At 42.5% G+C, this 21,121-nt stretch overlaps 2 protein-coding genes, 1 long non-coding RNA gene and 1 pseudogene across 3 annotated transcripts; 2 read left to right on the forward strand and 2 right to left on the reverse strand.

Moving 5' to 3' along the window:
* Window positions 1-4,023: 4,023 nt before the first annotated feature.
* On the reverse strand, window positions 4,024-5,436 carry LOC131680380 (uncharacterized). The gene has a single exon (XM_058961098.1). The coding sequence runs from the start codon at window positions 5,434-5,436 to the stop codon at window positions 4,024-4,026; it is 1,413 nt and encodes a 470-aa protein (XP_058817081.1).
* A 1,522-nt stretch (window positions 5,437-6,958) lies between these two features.
* Window positions 6,959-8,371, reverse strand: LOC131680381 (uncharacterized). The gene has a single exon (XM_058961099.1). It carries the CDS (start codon window positions 8,369-8,371, stop codon window positions 6,959-6,961), a length of 1,413 nt encoding a protein of 470 aa, XP_058817082.1.
* Window positions 8,372-12,933: 4,562 nt separating this feature from the next.
* On the forward strand, window positions 12,934-13,536 carry LOC131678607 (uncharacterized). Its single transcript, XR_009303692.1, has 3 exons — window positions 12,934-13,072; window positions 13,132-13,300; window positions 13,404-13,536. It is a non-coding gene; the product is annotated as an uncharacterized LOC131678607 (long non-coding RNA).
* Window positions 13,537-17,157: 3,621 nt separating this feature from the next.
* LOC131680382 (putative nuclease HARBI1) lies at window positions 17,158-19,105 on the forward strand (annotated as a pseudogene).
* The last annotated feature ends 2,016 nt before the right edge of the window (window positions 19,106-21,121 follow it).

A 21,121-nucleotide genomic window follows, 5' to 3' on the forward strand; every position in this document is an offset into this window, starting at 1 on the left:
ATCTGATTCTCGTGTTTCGATATGGTGTATGTCATTTCTGATGCCAAACATGGGTTTGTGAAAGCCAGGATCGTTTGCATCGATTCTGTGGTTCAACTCTATTAACTTTTCCAAATCGTCTACGTCCATGACCGAAAGTCTTGAACGATAATGAGGTCTCATGTTTTCCCAAATCAATTCAAAGAGCGTTTCCGAAGAAAACGGTCGCTGAAGGCATTGGTTTAGTTTTTCGACTTCTGTCACGTAGGCCACAAAAGTCTCTCCTCGCCTTTGTTTCAGTTCTCTTATCTGGGCCCTGATTCCTCTATCTCGGTTAGGATTTCCGTATCTGAAACGGATCTCATCTTCGAACTTACTCCATCTGGTGAAACGATTTTCCCGGGTGAACCACCAGTCATACGCTTCACCCTTTAGTCTGTGGTGAATATTTCGCAGCAGTTCGCTGCTCGAAACACCTTCATGGCGTGCCAATTTTTTTACGCGGTTTAAAAAGTCTTCTACCTGAATTGGCCTGTTCTCACCTGCAAAATTTAGATCCCAATGTTCGACTCTTGACCGCTTATAATGACTTCGATCTCTACTAGGACTGCTATTAGAATCTGACGAATAGTGATGTCTCCTACCAAACGAATTAAAACTTCTGCGGACTCTGTCTTCTCTCCTGTCCCTGTTTCTCTCGGTACCGTGGTCGATCCCAGTTCTGTTGCTTCTTCTTTCTCTCTCTCTAATTCTCGGTGGTCGCCTCGAACTGTCCACTTCAGAACTACTGTCTCTTCCTCTGTGTTCCTCCTGGTTGCGTCGCGAACGTCTCTCCGCATTCACTTCGCTACTACTATCGCTGTTTTCCCTGTCTATGACTCGCTTCGACGTTGCGCCGATAAGGATCAGAGCCAGTTTTAGCTCCGTTAATTAGCTGCTCTTGTCGACTATCGTACTTACGCCCTGTATCTAATTTGTCTTCACTTGAAGCATATTGTTTTCGTTCAATGCGTTTATTACTGCTATACTCGAAACGAGAATCCTTACTGAAAGCGCCTCTTGGATCTGACTTCTGCGTTTCGGCAAGATCCAATCCCAGTAACATCGTTTGGATTCTATCGGACTCCTGCGCGGTTGTCGGCGTTATCTTAATCTTTCTCCAGGACAGATTTTCACTAGAACCCACCGTGTCGCGTCGCTTCCCGAATGGCGGGAATTCCGTCGGCGTAAACCCGGTTGCGCCTAGCTGGTCTTCCTCCTTTTCTGACCCTTTTTCTTCCTCTGATGCTACTGATGCTCTGTAACGAATTCCTTGTTTATAATCTCTCAATATATCTTCAATTTGCTTACAAATTTGCCGTTTGACACCCTCCTGAATCTGGTCCTCTGCAATAGCAGTTGCCGCACGAATCAGGTAGTGGCGCAATCTTGAAATTAATACACGATCAAAGTTTTTTCTTAACCCACCTGCAATGGCATGCACATTGGTTTCAAGAATTTTACCCTCATCCATAATATTATGGTTACCAGAGTGTGAGGTGTGATTTTTATTATCCTCTTTAAACAACCGTCTCAATAACCTTTTTTTATCATCGAAGTTCCCCCTGCGATCTACTGTCTCATTTCGCAGCCGCAGTTCGAAATTAATCTCATTTTCAGTGAGATGATCTGCCGTAGGCAAAATATAAATTCCAGACATGATTATCTCTTAACAGTAACTAAATAATTCAAATTTAAGTTTCAAAGTATGTTTAACCCAAACCCAAAAAGAAAAGCAATCAAAATAAAATGGAAAAACAAATCAATTAAATTTAAATTCAATAGACCCTTAATATAATTAACCCTTTCACCAAATTAAAACTAAAAAAATAAAAATTCAATAAAAAATGATTGTTTAAAATGGAAATATTTTAAATATTCGTTCAATGTAGCTATTTTGCAAACAAAATCGCTAGAACGTTAAAATGTAAAGTTTTGCTATTTGCGTCAATTAAATTGATTAACCGAAAATTTGAATTTTTGACGTTGGGCGTCAATGTAACCGTTCGCGCTACGAGTCCCGAAAGTTATTGGTAAACTCGGTGGTTTATGCGCCACTCTCGCTATCAAGAAACCACTGGTCGTTTTCGCTTGCCCGACTATTTTTTTGAGAACTTCTCAGGGGACGACTCGAACGGCTATTCTTAATTCAATCTAAAGCTCGCCAAATTAAATTCGCCACGGTAAACTCGCCAAATTAACCGCCAAACCTGTAAACTATTTCGCTCGTTTGGTTAACGCAGGAGGTGCTGTAACGAACACTTTCGGTTCGAACTCAAACGCAAATAAATGTAACTTAATGGAATGCAATTTTAAGGCAACGTAACGCAAAGGAACTGATTTTAATAAAAATGAACGTATGGCAACTTGATCGAATTTGAAATTTTTTACTATTGAAGTTCGTTCGTATCGGACAGTTTTGCTCTAATGGTGGAAAATAAAAACACTCATGGCCATGAAAGGGTTTCCACCTACCTGCGCGCAAGGTTTGTAGCTGACGATGACGGGCGATGACTGATGACGGAACTAATGGCGTTGACGAATGGAGTGCCACCAGCTGTATTCGATGGCGACGACTGCAGGTGCCACCAAGCGTGATGGCGGCTGACGAAGCTTTGGCGGCAAAAAGGACGCTCGCAAAGGTAGATGCGGCGCCTGACGCTCGACTCGTGTGCGATATGGCCGAAATTAAAGTTGCGGAGGGTGGCGCGGCTGGACGGAAGCTTCCGATTTATTCTCGCGAGAGCAAACGTGACGACACAAGGGACGTACGTTTCCCGGGAAAGTCTTCCACGGAGGCCAACGTGTTCTGGATGGCCTTCGCGTACTGAGATTCCGCTACGGACCACCTCAGAACGGAATGAAACCGCCCGTTTCAGACTCGGCACCTCGGTACGCTTTTGGCTACATACGGGACGAGGGCCGGATCTCGGACTTCGACCCACGAGGAAGTGTAACGTAGAAATCGGGTCGGAACTCACAAGCGGTTATTGGTGGCCGCTGTGTAAATTTCGCAACAGTATAAGCGAACTTACCACCTCTCCGTTTCACTACCACAATGGCGGGCCTTGACGAACCACACGAGTCTGTTCACACTAAACGTAGATGACGCCTCCTCCGGCGCCGTGGACTTCCGATAGTCCAAATTACTCCAGCCCGTACAATATAAAGCGACCGTTGGGCGAGCGCTGCTGTCCAACGCGAACTCACATTAGCAATTTTTAATTATAATTTCATGAGAAAAAACGTTACCTTTCTTGTAGTAATCTGAGGCAAAACTCAGAAGTTGGACGCTATGACCAGTTTTTGGTCGAAAGAACTAAATCAGAGATACCGAAAAGAACTATTAAACAAAATTAAGCTAAACTCACACTTCACTAAATCACCTTTATAACTCTTAACTTAGTCTCAAATAAAGGAATTTAAGCACTGCGAAACGCGTCCAGAACTTCTGGATACCAGCCGAACTGTTAAAGAAATGAGCGAGTAGTTCAAATTCCTCGTCTATGAAACCTCTGTTCGACAAAGACCTGAGGCGGTTACTTTCCGAGATGGCGATTTTTTGATGTGGCGGTTATATACATAATTGGCGCGAAAATAATCTCCATAACACAACGTGGTTCATTTCATATTTTCCAATAGAGATAATAGCCGTCTTATAGCGTTACCCTTAGCCAAGACATAAACCTTACAGTAAAATTATGGAGACTTTCCGATACGCCTTCTCTTTGGTTTATATTTTGTGGCATCTAAATTCAGCTATAATTACTTTATTTTTAATGCATAATTTAAAATTATCTTTGCAATAATTGTCGCAAACACACAAAACGTTACAAAGTATGGATTGCCTTTTCTTTTTCTTCTTCAGGTTTTCAAGTGGAGCAACCCGCGATTTGGATGTCAGCAGCCGCACGGTTACAGATCCAGTCTCTGTAACTGTCCTAATATGAATACAGGCTCCGTAAGCTGCTTCAGAGGCGTCACAAAACCCATGTAGCTCCTCTGCTACAATGTTGCTAGATAGTCCAACCCACCGAGGAACAGAGAGGCCGAACCAGCAAGGTTTCTCCGATACTCTTGCCAGTATTCCTGTAGCTCTGGCAGGAGCGGTTCATCCCAAGAACACTCTTGTTTCCATAACTCTTGGATGAATATTTTTGCTTGAATAATAACAGGCCCCACGAGGCCTAAAGGGTCAAACAGTCGGGAGACGTCTGAGAGCACTATTCGTTTGGTGACTACAGCCGCGGAGTTCCAGGTTGGAGTAGTGAATCGAAAGCTGTCGGTACTGGGTTCCCACACAAGTCCTAGCGTTTTGATGGTTGAACTAGACGAATCTAACTCTAGGATCGACCGATCGTCCCTCAACTGCTCAGGCACGTTCTGTAGGAGCTCCTTACTGTTGGAATTCCACTTGCGAAGTAAAAATCCTGCTGACTGTAAAAGCTCGACCAGCTGTTGGATCAATTTCCTTCCATCCTTCACGTCGTCTACACCTGAGAGCATATCGTCCACGTAGAAGTCCTGCTTGAGCACCTTAGCAGCATCTGGATGCGTTTCTTCTCTTTCCTCGGCTAAACTTTGCAGGCATTTTGTGGCCAGATACGGCGCAGACGCGGTACCGTACATAACGGTCGTCAATTCGAAAGTACGGATTGGCTCTTCGATAGAATCTCTCCACAAGATCCATTGTAGCGGTTGATCCGTTGCCTGAACTCGAACCATTCGGTACATCTTGGCGATGTCGGCTACTATTGCAAATCGGTGGATACGGAAGCGTAACGTGATACTGAGGAGGTCTTCCTGAACAACGGGACCGACCATCAATCCGTCGTTCAAAGAAATGCCCGTAGATGTTCGACAAGAGCCATCGAAAACTACTCGGAGTTTCGTGGTGGTACTGTCCGGCTTTAGACCAGCGTGGTGCGGTGAATAAAATGTCTTCCCTGTGGCGGTATCATCGATGACCTCTTTCATGTGGCCGAGAGTTTGGTATTCGTGGATAAACTGGGAATACAGCGTCTTCAGGTCTGGGTTAGCTGCAAATCGTCGTTCGAGTCCCATGAACCGTTTGAGAGCAGTTGCCATTGAATCTCCCAATTTGCTGATAACGTATTCCTTCTTTGGCAGTACCACAACAAATCTGCCATTCTCGTCTCTTACTGTAGTCTCCTTGAAAAACTGTTCGCAGGTGGTTTCTTCGACGGAATTGCTACTGGCGGTTCGACCGGTCTCCAATTCCCAAAATCTGGTGAGCTGCTCTTTGATTTCCGCCGTCGAGCACACATGAACCAGTGAACATGGCTCGCTATTTGTACTGTTGGGAACTCTTCCCGAGACTATCCACCCAAACACCGTATTCTGCAGAGTCGGTCCTGATGGTGTAGCCTTTTGTCGTTCATCTTTCAGCAAGTCCATGTAATATTCAGTTCCGATAATCAAATCGACCGGACCAGGCTCGTGAAAACTATCAACTATCGGCTATCAACGTCGAATCCGGAAGATCCCACTCGGCAGGATTGCAACTCGTCGTCGGAAGCAACACAGTCAGCTTTGGCAGCACATGGAACTGCATCTCTTCAGTGAATGGCGAAATGATCCTAGATCTAGGACCGACCTCTGCACTAACTAATTTGGTGGAAACCGATCGAGCTGATCCAATCCCTTGAACCGATAAATTCGTAGGAGTCTCACGGAACTGCAGCTTGCTCGCAAAACTGGCAGTCATTAGACAGTGCTGGGAACACGAGTCTAGCAGAGCTCGTGCCAGCGTCGCTCTACCAAAATGATCTTTGATTGTAACGAGAGCGGTAGACAGAAGTATATTGTGTGTAGGTGTGATGGGGAGTGCGACATAATTTTGACTTATGGTGGGCGTGTTGGTGGCTGGAGGTGTGTTGTTTGTGCGCTGCGAGCTGGCAGTGGTGGTGTGTGTCTTGGTGCGAATTGTTTTGCTTAGCCTTTGGCGGTCGCGATTGGTCGTCTTGTGTCGGAGGTTTCGGCTGCGAGTGTGGAACGGAGGATCTGGATAGTCCATGCAGCATGGAATGGTGCTTCTGTTGACAATGACGGCAGACCCCTCTCTCGCAGGAATTTGCTTAATGTCCGACCGTTGGGCGAGCGCTGCTGTCCAACGCGAACTCACATTAGCAATTTTTAATTATAATTTCATGAGAAAAAACGTTACCTTTCTTGTAGTAATCTGAGGCAAAACTCAGAAGTTGGACGCTATGACCAGTTTTTGGTCGAAAGAACTAAATCAGAGATACCGAAAAGAACTATTAAACAAAATTAAGCTAAACTCACACTTCACTAAATCACCTTTATAACTCTTAACTTAGTCTCAAAAAAACGAATTTAAGCACTGCGAAACGCGTCCAGAACTTCTGGATACCAGCCGAACTGTTAACGAAATGAGCGAGTAGTTCAAATTCCTCGTCTATGAAACCTCTGTTCGACAAAGACCTGAGGCGGTTACTTTCCGAGATGGCGATTTTTTGATGTGGCGGTTATATACATAATTGGCGCGAAAATAATCTCCATAACACAACGTGGTTCATTTCATATTTTCCAATAGAGATAATAGCCGTCTTATAGCGTTACCCTTAGCCAAGACATAAACCTTACAGTAAAATTATGGAGACTTTCCGATACGCCTTCTCTTTGGTTTATATTTTGTGGCATCTAAATTCAGCTATAATTACTTTATTTTTAATGCATAATTTAAAATTATCTTTGCAATAATTGTCGCAAACACACAAAACGTTACAAAGTATGGATTGCCTTTTCTTTTTCTTCTTCAGGTTTTCAAGTGGAGCAACCCGCGATTTGGATGTCAGCAGCCGCACGGTTACAGATCCAGTCTCTGTAACTGTCCTAATATGAATACAGGCTCCGTAAGCTGCTTCAGAGGCGTCACAAAACCCATGTAGCTCCTCTGCTACAATGTTGCTAGATAGTCCAACCCACCGAGGAACAGAGAGGCCGAACCAGCAAGGTTTCTCCGATACTCTTGCCAGTATTCCTGTAGCTCTGGCAGGAGCGGTTCATCCCAAGAACACTCTTGTTTCCATAACTCTTGGATGAATATTTTTGCTTGAATAATAACAGGCCCCACGAGGCCTAAAGGGTCAAACAGTCGGGAGACGTCTGAGAGCACTATTCGTTTGGTGATTACAGCCGCGGAGTTCCAGGTTGGAGTAGTGAATCGAAAGCTGTCGGTACTGGGTTCCCACACAAGTCCTAGCGTTTTGATGGTTGAACTAGACGAATCTAACTCTAGGATCGACCGATCGTCCCTCAACTGCTCAGGCACGTTCTGTAGGAGCTCCTTACTGTTGGAATTCCACTTGCGAAGTAAAAATCCTGCTGACTGTAAAAGCTCGACCAGCTGTTGGATCAATTTCCTTCCATCCTTCACGTCGTCTACACCTGAGAGCATATCGTCCACGTAGAAGTCCTGCTTGAGCACCTTAGCAGCATCTGGATGCGTTTCTTCTCTTTCCTCGGCTAAACTTTGCAGGCATTTTGTGGCCAGATACGGCGCAGACGCGGTACCGTACATAACGGTCGTCAATTCGAAAGTACGGATTGGCTCTTCGATAGAATCTCTCCACAAGATCCATTGTAGCGGTTGATCCGTTGCCTGAACTCGAACCATTCGGTACATCTTGGCGATGTCGGCTACTATTGCAAATCGGTGGATACGGAAGCGTAACGTGATACTGAGGAGGTCTTCCTGAACAACGGGACCGACCATCAATCCGTCGTTCAAAGAAATGCCCGTAGATGTTCGACAAGAGCCATCGAAAACTACTCGGAGTTTCGTGGTGGTACTGTCCGGCTTTAGACCAGCGTGGTGCGGTGAATAAAATGTCTTCCCTGTGGCGGTATCATCGATGACCTCTTTCATGTGGCCGAGAGTTTGGTATTCGTGGATAAACTGGGAATACAGCGTCTTCAGGTCTGGGTTAGCTGCAAATCGTCGTTCGAGTCCCATGAACCGTTTGAGAGCAGTTGCCATTGAATCTCCCAATTTGCTGATAACGTATTCCTTCTTTGGCAGTACCACAACAAATCTGCCATTCTCGTCTCTTACTGTAGTCTCCTTGAAAAACTGTTCGCAGGTGGTTTCTTCGACGGAATTGCTACTGGCGGTTCGACCGGTCTCCAATTCCCAAAATCTGGTGAGCTGCTCTTTGATTTCCGCCGTCGAGCACACATGAACCAGTGAACATGGCTCGCTATTTGTACTGTTGGGAACTCTTCCCGAGACTATCCACCCAAACACCGTATTCTGCAGAGTCGGTCCTGATGGTGTAGCCTTTTGTCGTTCATCTTTCAGCAAGTCCATGTAATATTCAGTTCCGATAATCAAATCGACCGGACCAGGCTCGTGAAAACTATCAACTATCGGCTATCAACGTCGAATCCGGAAGATCCCACTCGGCAGGATTGCAACTCGTCGTCGGAAGCAACACAGTCAGCTTTGGCAGCACATGGAACTGCATCTCTTCAGTGAATGGCGAAATGATCCTAGATCTAGGACCGACCTCTGCACTAACTAATTTGGTGGAAACCGATCGAGCTGATCCAATCCCTTGAACCGATAAATTCGTAGGAGTCTCACGGAACTGCAGCTTGCTCGCAAAACTGGCAGTCATTAGACAGTGCTGGGAACACGAGTCTAGCAGAGCTCGTGCCAGCGTCGCTCTACCAAAATGATCTTTGATTGTAACGAGAGCGGTAGACAGAAGTATATTGTGTGTAGGTGTGATGGGGAGTGCGACATAATTTTGACTTATGGTGGGCGTGTTGGTGGCTGGAGGTGTGTTGTTTGTGCGCTGCGAGCTGGCAGTGGTGGTGTGTGTCTTGGTGCGAATTGTTTTGCTTAGCCTTTGGCGGTCGCGATTGGTCGTCTTGTGTCGGAGGTTTCGGCTGCGAGTGTGGAACGGAGGATCTGGATAGTCCATGCAGCATGGAATGGTGCTTCTGTTGACAATGACGGCAGACCCCTCTCTCGCAGGAATTTGCTTAATGTCCTGGACGCAGACAGTTTCGACACAATCTGTGTTTAGCGACAGCCTCGACACGATCTGGATCGTTCATCCCTTGAAATGCAGAACACTGGAAAGCAGGATGCCACGATTCACTGCAGAATGCGCATCTGTTTGACGTTCTCACCACTGTGTGAAAGACAGCTGGTTTCGAGGAACGATGATCGACGAAGTTGGATTTAGCAGGAGCCACTGACTGGAGTACATCACAATGATTGCGCAAGAAGCCGAGCATAGCAGTATACATGGGTACATCTTTTGAGTTGTGATGAGTTTCCCACTGACGCAGCCTGGCGGAATCGAGTTTAGAACACAACATGTATGCGAGAATGGTGCTCCACTCGAAGGTGGTTTGCCCAATCTTGTCCAGCATCTGAAGGTTTTTCTCAAACTCACTAATGAGACTGTTGAGTTTTTCATAGCTCTATCTCTTGAGCCCTTCTGTAGCGAACAGTGCGTCTAGATGAGCCTTCACAATCAACTTCTTGTTTTCATAACGGTTCGCTAACATTTCCCACGCAACGTTGTAGTTTACGGCTGACAAGCCCACAGAACTAATCTCCTGCAATGCGTCTCCTGATAACGATGATCTCAAGTAGGTGAAACGGTCCATGTCGGTCAACTGAGGATTGTTGTGAATGAGGCTTTGAAAGGTGTCGCGAAAAGTTACCCACTCGAAGATCTTACCACTGAACGACGGATTTCAGGTAGCTTCACTTTTGAAAATGTCGGCGTTGGGTGCACACCGAAAACATCATCTCCTGCAATTGACGAATGGGGACCTCTTTGTGATGGTGGCGTTGGTGGGGGTAGGAAATGTGGTAGCAAAGTCACAAGCGCCGCCTGCAGTGCGTAGAGTCGATCACGAAATTCCTGCATAATACGATCATTTTCATCGTCCATATGTTCCAACGCCTCCTGCTTCAAGTCTGGGTCAGATTTAGCATGTTTCTGGACCTCAACATCTTCCAGCAGCAACTCAAGCTTACTCCGAACCACAAGAAAATCCTTGAAATCTTCCTCAAGTCCATGCAGCCGAAGGTTGACTTGCCCGCTATCAGTCTCCTGGTCGTATTTCTGGAGAAAATGTTGCACGCTGTCGAAAACCTTCACTATCTGGTGTTCCCGCTTACGAAGAGATCTAAGTTCTGCCATTTTGAATCACTGCACTTGGACTGCACTCACCACACCGTTCACAAAATTCAAACCGTTTAACTGAAACAGCCACTGCACTCTTTAAAAATAAATTGACTGATCGACTCGACGTTCCACACTACTAATTCGTGAAACCGAAAATTGACTGAAAAGCCAAACTGCAACAGAGGGAAACCAGACGGGAGGAAAGCAACAGGCGAAAAATCCAGCGGAACTTTCGAGACTAACTTTTATCAGGGACACACTTGCCAAAAACAAAATGCTCGCATTATCTTAATTATTTATTTTCCAGCCAACACAACATAACATGCGCCACATGCAAATGCGCCACCACACAAATATCATGCGCTATACTCCCTTTAATTCCGCTCGGAATCCCTGTCCGGGATAAATCTGCCATTGCACGATGACCGCCTAATTGTTGTCGCCACGGATTAGCTGCTGGAGAAACACGCGCTCCGATCCGCGATGGCGCCGAAGTCTTCTCATGATGGCATCAACTGGCGTCGAAAATGGTGATGCTCTTCTTCGTGCACTATCACCAGCCGCTAACAAATATCACTTGGCGGTCTGCGCATAGGGGTCAATGCCCGCTTGTAAAGTTCACTGACCGCACTTCAATCACGGAGATTGTCCACCGTTTTTAAACTGTCTTTTAGAAAGTGTCCGAGAATCACTTCACTGCATCTAAATCCGGTTCGAAGGACCAATGTTCGCGCGCGCAAATCTGGATTCTTCGGACACTTCTAACTCACATATAACTTCTCTAACGAAAAAAGCACTTTATTGCGCGAAGTAAAAAACTTTATTATCGGCGAACGAAAGACGTGTGTATCACGCGACGGTTTATTGGATCTGATTTGATCTTATATGTACATGGTACAGCTGACCGGCTATCGTGAGAAGTACGAAGCAAAAGGCCTATTCGCACCTCTTCGATCTACTACCTGCTCTCGTGAAGCGAGACAGGCCAAGAATAACCGTGGTTAGGAATCAGATCGAAGAATCAGGTTACAAAGTAGGCATTTTTCATGACAGGCGACCAAGCAGCAATTTTGCTAGTATGAAAAGGCACGTGGTTTATACGCTTTCAAAATTCTTTTTTTTCCTTCGAGTCGCCATATTGTTTTTGGGAAGCCTTTCAGTTTACACGCTTTCATTCTTTCCTTATTTTGGTTACCGCGTGCGGGATTCTAACTGGATTCTTTTTACAATAACCGGCGGGATCGCCAATGTAAGAATTTGATTTTGCCAATGCTCAATCTACTATTAAATTTATTCTACATTATTTTCACATCAATAGACCTTTCTCGTCAAAAAATTTTATGTGCAGAGCAGCTTCCGTTTTCATCGCTGGATCAATTCTGAATACTGTCACGTTAATTTGGTGTCTCTAACTATTGAAAAAATCAAAAATTCTTCGAACTGCCCATTTTACTCTGTATTCCCCTGTCCTATTTTACCTCGATTCTCCATACTTTTACACCATTTGGATGAACTTCGAGTGGGGAATATGAAATAAAGTTACGGCGGGTAGCTTATAACAAAGTTCCAGTAGCCTACCGCTCGCCGGCATCTATTTTAATCTGGCTATTCGCCGTTTTGTTTACTGGGTATGAACTCCAAGAGTTCATTCCAATTTGTCAAAAACATTGTTTTGACGTAGATGAACCCCAAAACAGTGTTGCAGAATATACCGATTCATCGATATCTAAACCGATTTTTAATTTCAATTCCAATAAAGTTATTAAAATACCGATTTCTTTTTTCTTACCAAAAAATAACGATTTTCATATAATACGATCAATTAATATTACGTATGGGCCTTTTTAGAAAATGTCTTCACATTTCCACATCAAATCATCCGGAAATTGATTTAGCAATCTGCCAGGTTACTATCAAAATTTCAAATGAAGCTCAACAACCGATTCTGAAATCGATTGAACTCGGTAGGTTTGATTACATAACATTAGAATGATCTATTATTTAAAACCAATAATTTGCAGGTAACTTTTAGTTAGCATACATCTTCACACCGATAAATACCTATTTTTTATTTAGAACTATACCGATATTAGATTTGTTCCAGTACCAGTAGAAAGTGGAAGTACTTCGGAGCAAACAGAGAGAAAATCGTTCCTATGTTCTCTTCTCTTTTTTCTTCTTCCGTTAGCAAGCTGGAGTAAAAAGTAAGTATTTTTTGCTTCTGTTTGCTCCGGAGCAACTTCTGTGTACTAGAACAAACTTATTATACAAAACCATCTGACAACGCTGCTCTAAAGTGAAAAGTGCTCTTCAAACATCGATGACATCTTTTTTGTTTTTTTTCCTGTTTTCTCTACCTATCTGTTATGTATTTCATCCTGCCAAGGAATCCAAAAACATCAGCTGTCTCCCGTTTCCCGAGAGTTCGCCGACCAGTTTTGCATTCAAACTGAAGAAAAAATTACAGTTTAACTTCACCAGGCACAATCATCAGAATGAGATGCAGGAAAATATTTTCATTTTACCGTTCAGTATGAGAAACATTTTACAAATGATAATCGTGTATGCCCAAAAGGTATTTGTGCGGATCTGCGAATCCGGTTTTTGTGTAATAATTCAACCAAAGGTTATAATGTAGCAGCGGTGAAGAGTAATTACAATCATACGGCTTCATCCCACCCCGGCAGCAGATGAGCGCTGGCGAATGTTCTCAGCCACCTGGAGGAGGAGGTTCAGCGCGGGAGAAATGTTACCAGACATCTCCGATCTGGTGTCTGGACTTTTTTGATAATTTCATAGAGATTGGGTGTGCAGATTGGCGGTTGGAGTTCTGGGAGGGAACGACTGGTAACTTTAAGGTAAATTGTATGGAGTCGCTTGTTTTTTATTACAAGTATTGACGGACGTTTCATTGCAGGGTATATATGAAGCCGAAAACACCCACAACAATGAGGTAACTAACATAAAGCTCGCCGGTGACAAAGTGATATTCGCACGGTTGAGTGGACGAATCGATTCTCTGAGACTGGAAACGTACACGCAAGGTTGTCAGATCGATTGGGGTTTTACGTCTGCATATGGGTGAAGTAAGTTCTATGTTTGAAGCAATTTATTTTAAAATACTGTGTATTTAATTTTCAGTCTGCAATAAGTATGTCATCAAGTGCCTTAATTCTTATTCTTTTTTAGCCCACGTACGCACCGGTTCGGCAGGAAGCATTAGTTTATTTCAGCAATCCGTCCACAACGTTGCCAGCTCAACATAACGCATCCGAGGAGGAGCATCGATGTATTCTGGAGTTTCACCAGCAGGGTTACCGGTGACATGTTTGGATGTGGCGGGCGGTACAGTCATGACTTGCAGCCAGGGCCACACTGTTAAAGTGTTCCGACTCGATAGCCACCTATTGCAGTTCACCCTAAAAGGCCATTGCGGTCCTATCACATGTATTTTCATAGACCAGTGGCAGGCCGAGATGGGCGCATCTGGTCGCCAGGATGGTGTGCTATGTGTGTGGGGCTTGAACTAGAACAGCTCCTACAAGACAATGGTTACGAGAGTGTTCAGCAGGCCGTTGGTAAGGGACTGGATAATTTTTATAGTGTCGATTTTTGATAACAGGGCCATTTAATGGCGCCGCAATTAAATATAGAAAGTTACTAAATACATTTTGATAATAAACAAGACTTCTATTTACATTGCTTTCAATCAGATAATTTATGTTAGAACTTGCTTTTCCTCTTCTATTTTCCCATTACCGCCTCCAGTGACCGCGTGGATGCTTTCGGTCACGGTAGAATCCTTAATTTTTCGTTTTCGCCTGCTACCATTCCTTGACTTTTCGTGCAGCTTCTTGTGTCCCATCAAATGACTATGTTCAACGAATCTTTTTCCACACTATTCACAGCCATGGGGTCGTTCGCCAACATGCCTGCGATTATGCTGGGTCAAATGTGCTCTTCGAAGAAACTCCTGCCCGCAGAGGTCACATTTGTACGCGCGTTCGTTTGTATGGATTTGCATGTGCCGAGTCATGTGAGAATATTTTTTAAACCCGCCACCACAGACTTCACGTCTGAATTCTCGATCTTTGCTGTGGATAAGTTTGTGCTGCGTAAGTTCTTTAGATTCAAGAAACTTTCTACCACAGATGTCGCAACTAAATATTTGATCCGCAAGATTCATATCGATGTGAACACGCTGGTGACGTTTTAAACTGCTGCTTTCCACGTAGCCTTTGCCACAGATATCACACTTATACGGACGCTCGCCAGTATGCATGTGCATGTGGCGAGTGAGTTCAGCACTAGTTATGAATTCTTTGCCACAAATATCGCACTCTCCGAAAAACGGGTTCTCAAAAAATCTAACTTATTTTCGAAGCATATGAATTCATGAAGCGGAATAAGCATATCATAACAACTTACCGTTCACCTATCTCCACCTTAGCGTCCTATCACATGTATTTTCATACACCTGTGGCAGGCCGAGATGGGCGCATCTAGTTGCCATTGCCAGGATGGTGTGCTATGTGTGTGGGACACATTTAGGTTCACTAGTCGTATGGGACGACAGCTCGGGAAGTCAGGCTTGACTGTTCCAATTCACAACTAAGTCCGAAGATTATGCTACCTGCCAGTGGTTCGGTAATTTGTGACTACGGAAATCAAATGTGAATCGTTCGTTTCCCACCTGTGGCGGCGGAAAAGTGGTTCGGTCCGGGGAATCGTAATGGGCCAGCTAAAGAAAACAAATGTACAGCAGCAGCCTCTGAACGAAGCCATTGCTAGCACGAGTCTTTGATTTGGAAGGATAGTTGCTGAGGACCATTCTCACAATAGTATAAAAGTTCTAAATTCTAACCTCAAAAACAGACAACAATAAAATGTATTTCTTTCAGAGTTGATAATATCCATTACATGATAAAATGCGCTGATGGGTTAGGCTTTGGATTCGGCTATGTCATCGTCATTGAAGCTAGATCATAGAATCATGTTAATTTGACAGACTGCAAGTGTTATTAGTAGCACAAACAGCTAGCAGCCCAGCTAGTATTGTTCTTTCTGCTTGCAACCAACCTGGTTATATGATGTCAATGCTAAATACGCTGTTACAACTGTATGATCGCTATACTGTCCCATTTGTTATGGGATTCGCTATTAACATGGGACAGTTATGCTTAGAGCATCAGATTCTAAGAGCGACCAATTTTGGCCAATCACTGGAGACAAAATCACGCGAAACAATTAATAAATTAAATTATTGCTGAGTAATTTTTGTTGTATATGAATAAAACATATCTATTTTCTCGTTACCTATGGCTAAATAACCATTAGAAAGGTTATGAGTTTATGTTGTCGCATTTTATAATCATTTATACTACTTTCAAGCGATCGATTTTCAAGATACGGCTCGCACTTTAACCACCCCTTTACCGCGCCATCAAAATATAAATAAGTCCTAATGAACTAATATTTATTAAAACATTTACTAAATAAAAACATAGACCTGATAGTTTGTTTGCAAAAAACACCGAAGCACAGTGAGTTTGTGTTAAAACTCTATCTTTGATCCTAGTGCTGCAGGATTTTGCCAACATTTATATTATTTTTATTCAAAAAAAGTATTACGTGTACACTATGTATATGGACTTCTAAATTTGGTAATTGTTACGAATCACACTCGGCCTGGCCTTGGGTACAAGATAATAACTACTTGATCTCCCACGAGCATGGTCCTGCCGGAGTGTTTGCCTTGCCCGATACCGGGGCAGCCTTTCCTAGCGAGGCTGCCTCTTGTGAATCGGAACCGCTGAACATTCCGATGAGGGTATGTCCAACGGTATTACCGACGGAGCCGATCGCTACACTACCCGCAGTAGCTGCGATTTGAGCAATTAATCCAAATGCCTGATGGGCTACCATTGGTGCAGCGACAGCCGAGTGTGACGCAGGCTGGACCATCGGCTAACTCGATTCCGGCGAGGGGGAGCGGCTGCAATTGGTGCGGACCTATGAATCGATGTATATAATTTCAAGGACATTTGCAACGCAATTACCAGAGATCACCAAAATGTTTCGTAGCTAACGTTGTAATTCAGCAAAAAAAAAAAACAAAAGTTAAATTGATCGCAACAAATAAAATCGCTTTCTTCAACGAATCGTGGACAAGAGAAATCCAAATGCCAAATTTAACGGAACATTGCCTGATGACGTCAAATAAAAATGAAAGCCTAGCGAGCTTGTTAATACAAGATATTCGCATTTAAAAGCGAACCAAATCAAGTTTCTCATACTGTGGTCGAAAACAAAAAATTCCAAGTCTATGTAAACAAGCTCTGCGAACTGTCAAAAAAGTGAGGTTAAACATTTTCATCCAATGTTCATACAGCGAGAGGTTCATTTTAGTTTGTTTACATTGCTAATGAATTTTGTACTGCGATTCACCACTTCATTTACCGCGTTGCCAAGAACTTAAGTGAAAATATTCAAAGCAGTGCTGCCCAAACGCACATTTTAAGTCCCACCATTCTTGCTGAGGTGAAAAAATATTCAACATTCTTGCATATTTCAAATTTTAAAAAATCATTAAAAAATCATGATAGCTCCTAAAAATCTCATTTTTACGGAAATGTTCTTATAAATGTGTAATCTTTCGATTAAAAATAAGAAAAACAGGTGTTAGGTCAGACGAGAAAGGTCTATTTGTTCAAACTTTTTCTAGGTTTTCCACGATACACAAAACTCTCACCGAAATACACGCTTGCTTGGAATTTTTTTTATTTGTGATCATTTATCATTATTTCCGAAAATGTGGTGGGGGAGCGGAGTTACCCTTTAGACTCCCCCTCCTTCCCTCTGGCTCCGTGCCAGTGTGAACTTCAGTCTGATTTGTCCTAATCTTTAGTTAAAATATAGGTTGCCTGAAACTCACTCAATTGCAATGAATGTGATCCGTCAGTGCAATAGTACACTGTAAATAATCTACACATTGTTTTGAAGGGATTTGACACATAAGATTTAAGTTTCATGCCACACTGAGAATTCAAGAACTTTCCATTTAACCCTTAATAAAATTTCACTTCAAAAATAAGTGTACTATCCTATGACATGATCGACTGTCGTCACATTTAAATTTTAAGTGTAAGCGTATTAAAGCGTAAATATGTTGCCCATGAAATCTATGTTTTTTGACAATTGCGGCAACATTAAGTGTCACGTCAATTAAATTTTAAGTGTCAGCGTATTGAATCATAAATGTTTTGCCAATGGCCCTTATTACCGTTCTCACTTCCACGTTCACTTTCACTTCACCTACACGTCACTTCACTTGTTTGTACCTGTTACCGTTGTCACCGACAGTGAAGTGATGAAAATGAACACCGTGAAGTGAGAGTGATAGGAGGTTCGGAATAACCAATATACGTGATGTTTATAATTGCCTGCTCTGTCAATTTGTTTTGTTTTGCTCAGAAAAATATCGACGGAAAAGGATTAAAATGAGTGTTGAATTGTGGTTTGATACCGTGAAGACGAGGAGGATTATACCGTCCTGGCAGCGGAACGTAGACGGATAAGAGATAAATCAAATCCGCTGGATCAAACTGAAAAATCGTAAGTATATGGAATAGTTTAGTTTTATGGTGTAAAGAACAAATCACTGAACAAAACAAATTTGCTTAATTTTTTTTGCAGATTCATTCAATTATTCAGGATTTCTAAGGATATTTTTAAATATTAATTGGATATTAACGATACTAAAATCAACCCTGTTCAACAATCTACGTCGGTTCCTCCAATGATTATGCTGGCAGCTTCATTAAGATTTTTGCAGAAGGGAACTATCAGAAAGGCGTAGGGAACGATCGCTTCATTGGATTGGTACAACCTACGATGTCAAAAGTTTTGAAACTTGTTTTGGGCATAATTGAAACAGAAGTCTGTCCGGCCGTCATACAGTTTCCATTCGAAGACAATGAAATAAGCGTCATTAAATTAGGTTTCTATGGAATAACTGGATTCCCAGGAGTAATCGGTTGTGTAGATGGAACCCACGTTAGCATCATTCCGCCAGTCCGCAAAAAACATCTGTTCTACAATCGCAAAGGCTTTTACAGTCTGAATGTAATATTAGTAATACTGAAATATTAAGTTTTATACATTTAATACATTTAGATATTATACAACTACAGGTTTGCGATAATAATTTGATGATTCGGTATCTTGATGCTAATCATCTAGGTTTCTCACATGACTCGTTTGTTTGGAATGGCAGTTCTCTGAATCAGTTGCTGTTACAAAGATACAATAACGGGGAGAGGAACTCCTGGTTACTCGGTAAGAATAGAGTTATTGAAAGTATTGAAATACAGTCTGATAAGCGTACCATTCAGACAAAGAGCACAGTGTCTTGTTATAAGAAGATGTCATTTTCTTTCCTTCCCTTATACTTGCTCGATCCATGCCCACTGCCTGTTATTTCATCTTATTGTAGTCGACCGTTTTCAATGAATTCCAGGTGATGCTGGTTACCCTTTGACACCATTTTCAATCACTCCTTTCCGTACGGGTGAAAATACCACAACGACAGACGAGGTCCAACGAAATTCACTCCAAAACTCGAATCACCGTGGAAAGAGCAATTGGAGTGGTCAAGAATACCTTCCGATGCTTGCTAGCAGCAAGACAGCTGTATTATAAACCTGAAAAAGCTACACAAATTATCAACGTTTGCGTAGCCCTACATAACCTCCGCATGAAGCATAAAATGGAATACGATGAACCAGAATAACCAAATGAATGGAGAGAACGATCCAGAACTGCGCGATGTTAGTAGAAATGAGAGTGATGCGAGTAGAATCAGAGAAGAAATTATGAACAACATTTTATGAACCAAGTTGTGTATTGCATCACAGAAATAAAACCTGAATCTATACACTAATTTCACAATCTGCTATTCTTAATCGACATTCTAGCAACTCCATAACTGCAATCCAAAATACCCCCAGATGGCTATAATTCTTATTTGTACAAATTCGTGTGTTCAAGTTGTTGTATGCATTTTATAATGAAAATATAAATTATTTCGATTAAATTTATGTTTTATTGAATGACTAACAACTTACTACGGTATTTATTCGAATTTTGCGTCTTCAAAACAATGACGTTATAATACAGAAAAGCAAAGTTTAACATTGATAGTAAGACATCAATCGTCATTGTCCATCTCGTTATGACCATCTTGTGCATCAGCCGTTGTTGTCCATCCCATTTCATGGTCGAGTTTCTGCTTCTTGTATGCAAGTAGCTGTAAATGACATTGTAGTTGCTGGCTTTTATACTTCTGCTTCTCCAGCAGCAGCTGTTTCTTAAAATGGAATTTCTCCTCCTCCAGTTTAAACCGCTTCTTTTCAAGGTCAAATCGCTGTTGTTGTAAATCGTACGACTTACGTGAATATCGGGCACAATCCGATACATGCCGCTTCATCTTATTTAGATCGTTCGTCTGCTTTTCGAGCAGAGCTTTTCGGTAATTCCGATTATTCGATCGTCCGCGGCCACGAGCAGCTGGTTGACCCTTATGAGCTGCATTATCCTGCACAGACCCTTCATGGGCTGCATTATCCTGCACAGAGTCGTCTTGTGGGACATTCGGTTCCTTGCTTGGGACTTCATCGCAAGGCACAAATACTTGACATTCACCACTAGCAGGTGCACTAGGGAGTTGCACTCCAAAAACAGAACCTGAATTTAACGAATATCAATAATGGTTGTAAGTTTAAGAATAGCTGGAATGTTACCGTTGTGGTTAACCGCTCTGTCTATTGCACTTATGCACTATGAATGATGGTTTCTTCCACATCGTTGAATGAATGCAGCGTATTTGGCCCGCCACCAGTGGACACAGCCTCATTTTTATTATGCTGCAACTTTCGCTTTAGTTGCAGCTTTTTGTCGGTCCAAACCTAAAAAAAAATAAGCGAAAATATAGAATCCTGATTAATGAAAATTAAACTGTCGAAAAAGTTTTGAATAGGAGCCATTTAGATAATTCGGTTGAAACATCCGGTTCCAACAAATAATTGCATATGCATTACAGAGAACAACTGAAAGCAACAAGCCAACCTACATTTTGCCATGCTGCAACGGAACGAGTGGGAGAACACAAACTTCAAGGAGTCCGCCAGTGTCCACCATAAGGAAGTAACCGATTCCCGTGAATGAACAAATTTACTTCCTCTGGCTATTTCGGGATTTTTCTCCATAAAGGCCACGAGACAGGCAAATTGTCGCTTATTCGTCTTTTTCTTCCTACACAAGAATGAAATTTTAAAAATATTACTAAAAAGCAAAAAAGGATTGAAATTTGAACATTCTCCATTTTACGTGACTGCTTCTCACATTCGAAATCTACGATGAAAAAAATACACGGGGACTGTCATTTTTCTCGTCAAAGTGATCGTGATGTGACGTTCATAATAACACCGAGTTCATTCAAGTTGTCACTTCGGATGAACTCTTACACATTTTATCACGAAGGTGACTCCCAGAATAGGGTGTTGTTCACTTCACTTCGTTTTCACTGTGAAGTGATTCCCGTAATAAGGGCCAATTACTGTAAATAATGCACACTTCATAGAGATTCGGCAAATAAGATTTAAGTTCAAACCACATCAAAACTCAAGAATTTTCCTTTTGCCCTTTATTAATATTACACTTAAAATTTAAACGTCCTACGTGATAGCATGAATCCATTTTTTCACAATTTCGGCAACATTAAGTGTGAAAACACTTAGACTTTTTTCACAACATTGACTTGAAGAAATATGGCGTAAAATACATGCAGAAATATTTAATTCGAGATTTGCATGGCATATTCCGAAGGTTTTGCATGGTAAGTAAATTAT

This window comes from Topomyia yanbarensis, chromosome 2 (genome assembly GCF_030247195.1).
Source record: "Topomyia yanbarensis strain Yona2022 chromosome 2, ASM3024719v1, whole genome shotgun sequence".
In the NCBI taxonomy this organism is placed as follows: Eukaryota; Metazoa; Arthropoda; class Insecta; order Diptera; family Culicidae; genus Topomyia; species Topomyia yanbarensis.

Bases quoted from the DNA above. Each gene is read 5' to 3' on its own strand.
- LOC131680380 (XM_058961098.1), bottom strand. From the start codon at position 5,436: ATGGACTTGCTGAAAGATGAACGACAAAAGGCTACACCATCAGGACCG.
- LOC131680381 (XM_058961099.1), bottom strand. From the start codon at position 8,371: ATGGACTTGCTGAAAGATGAACGACAAAAGGCTACACCATCAGGACCG.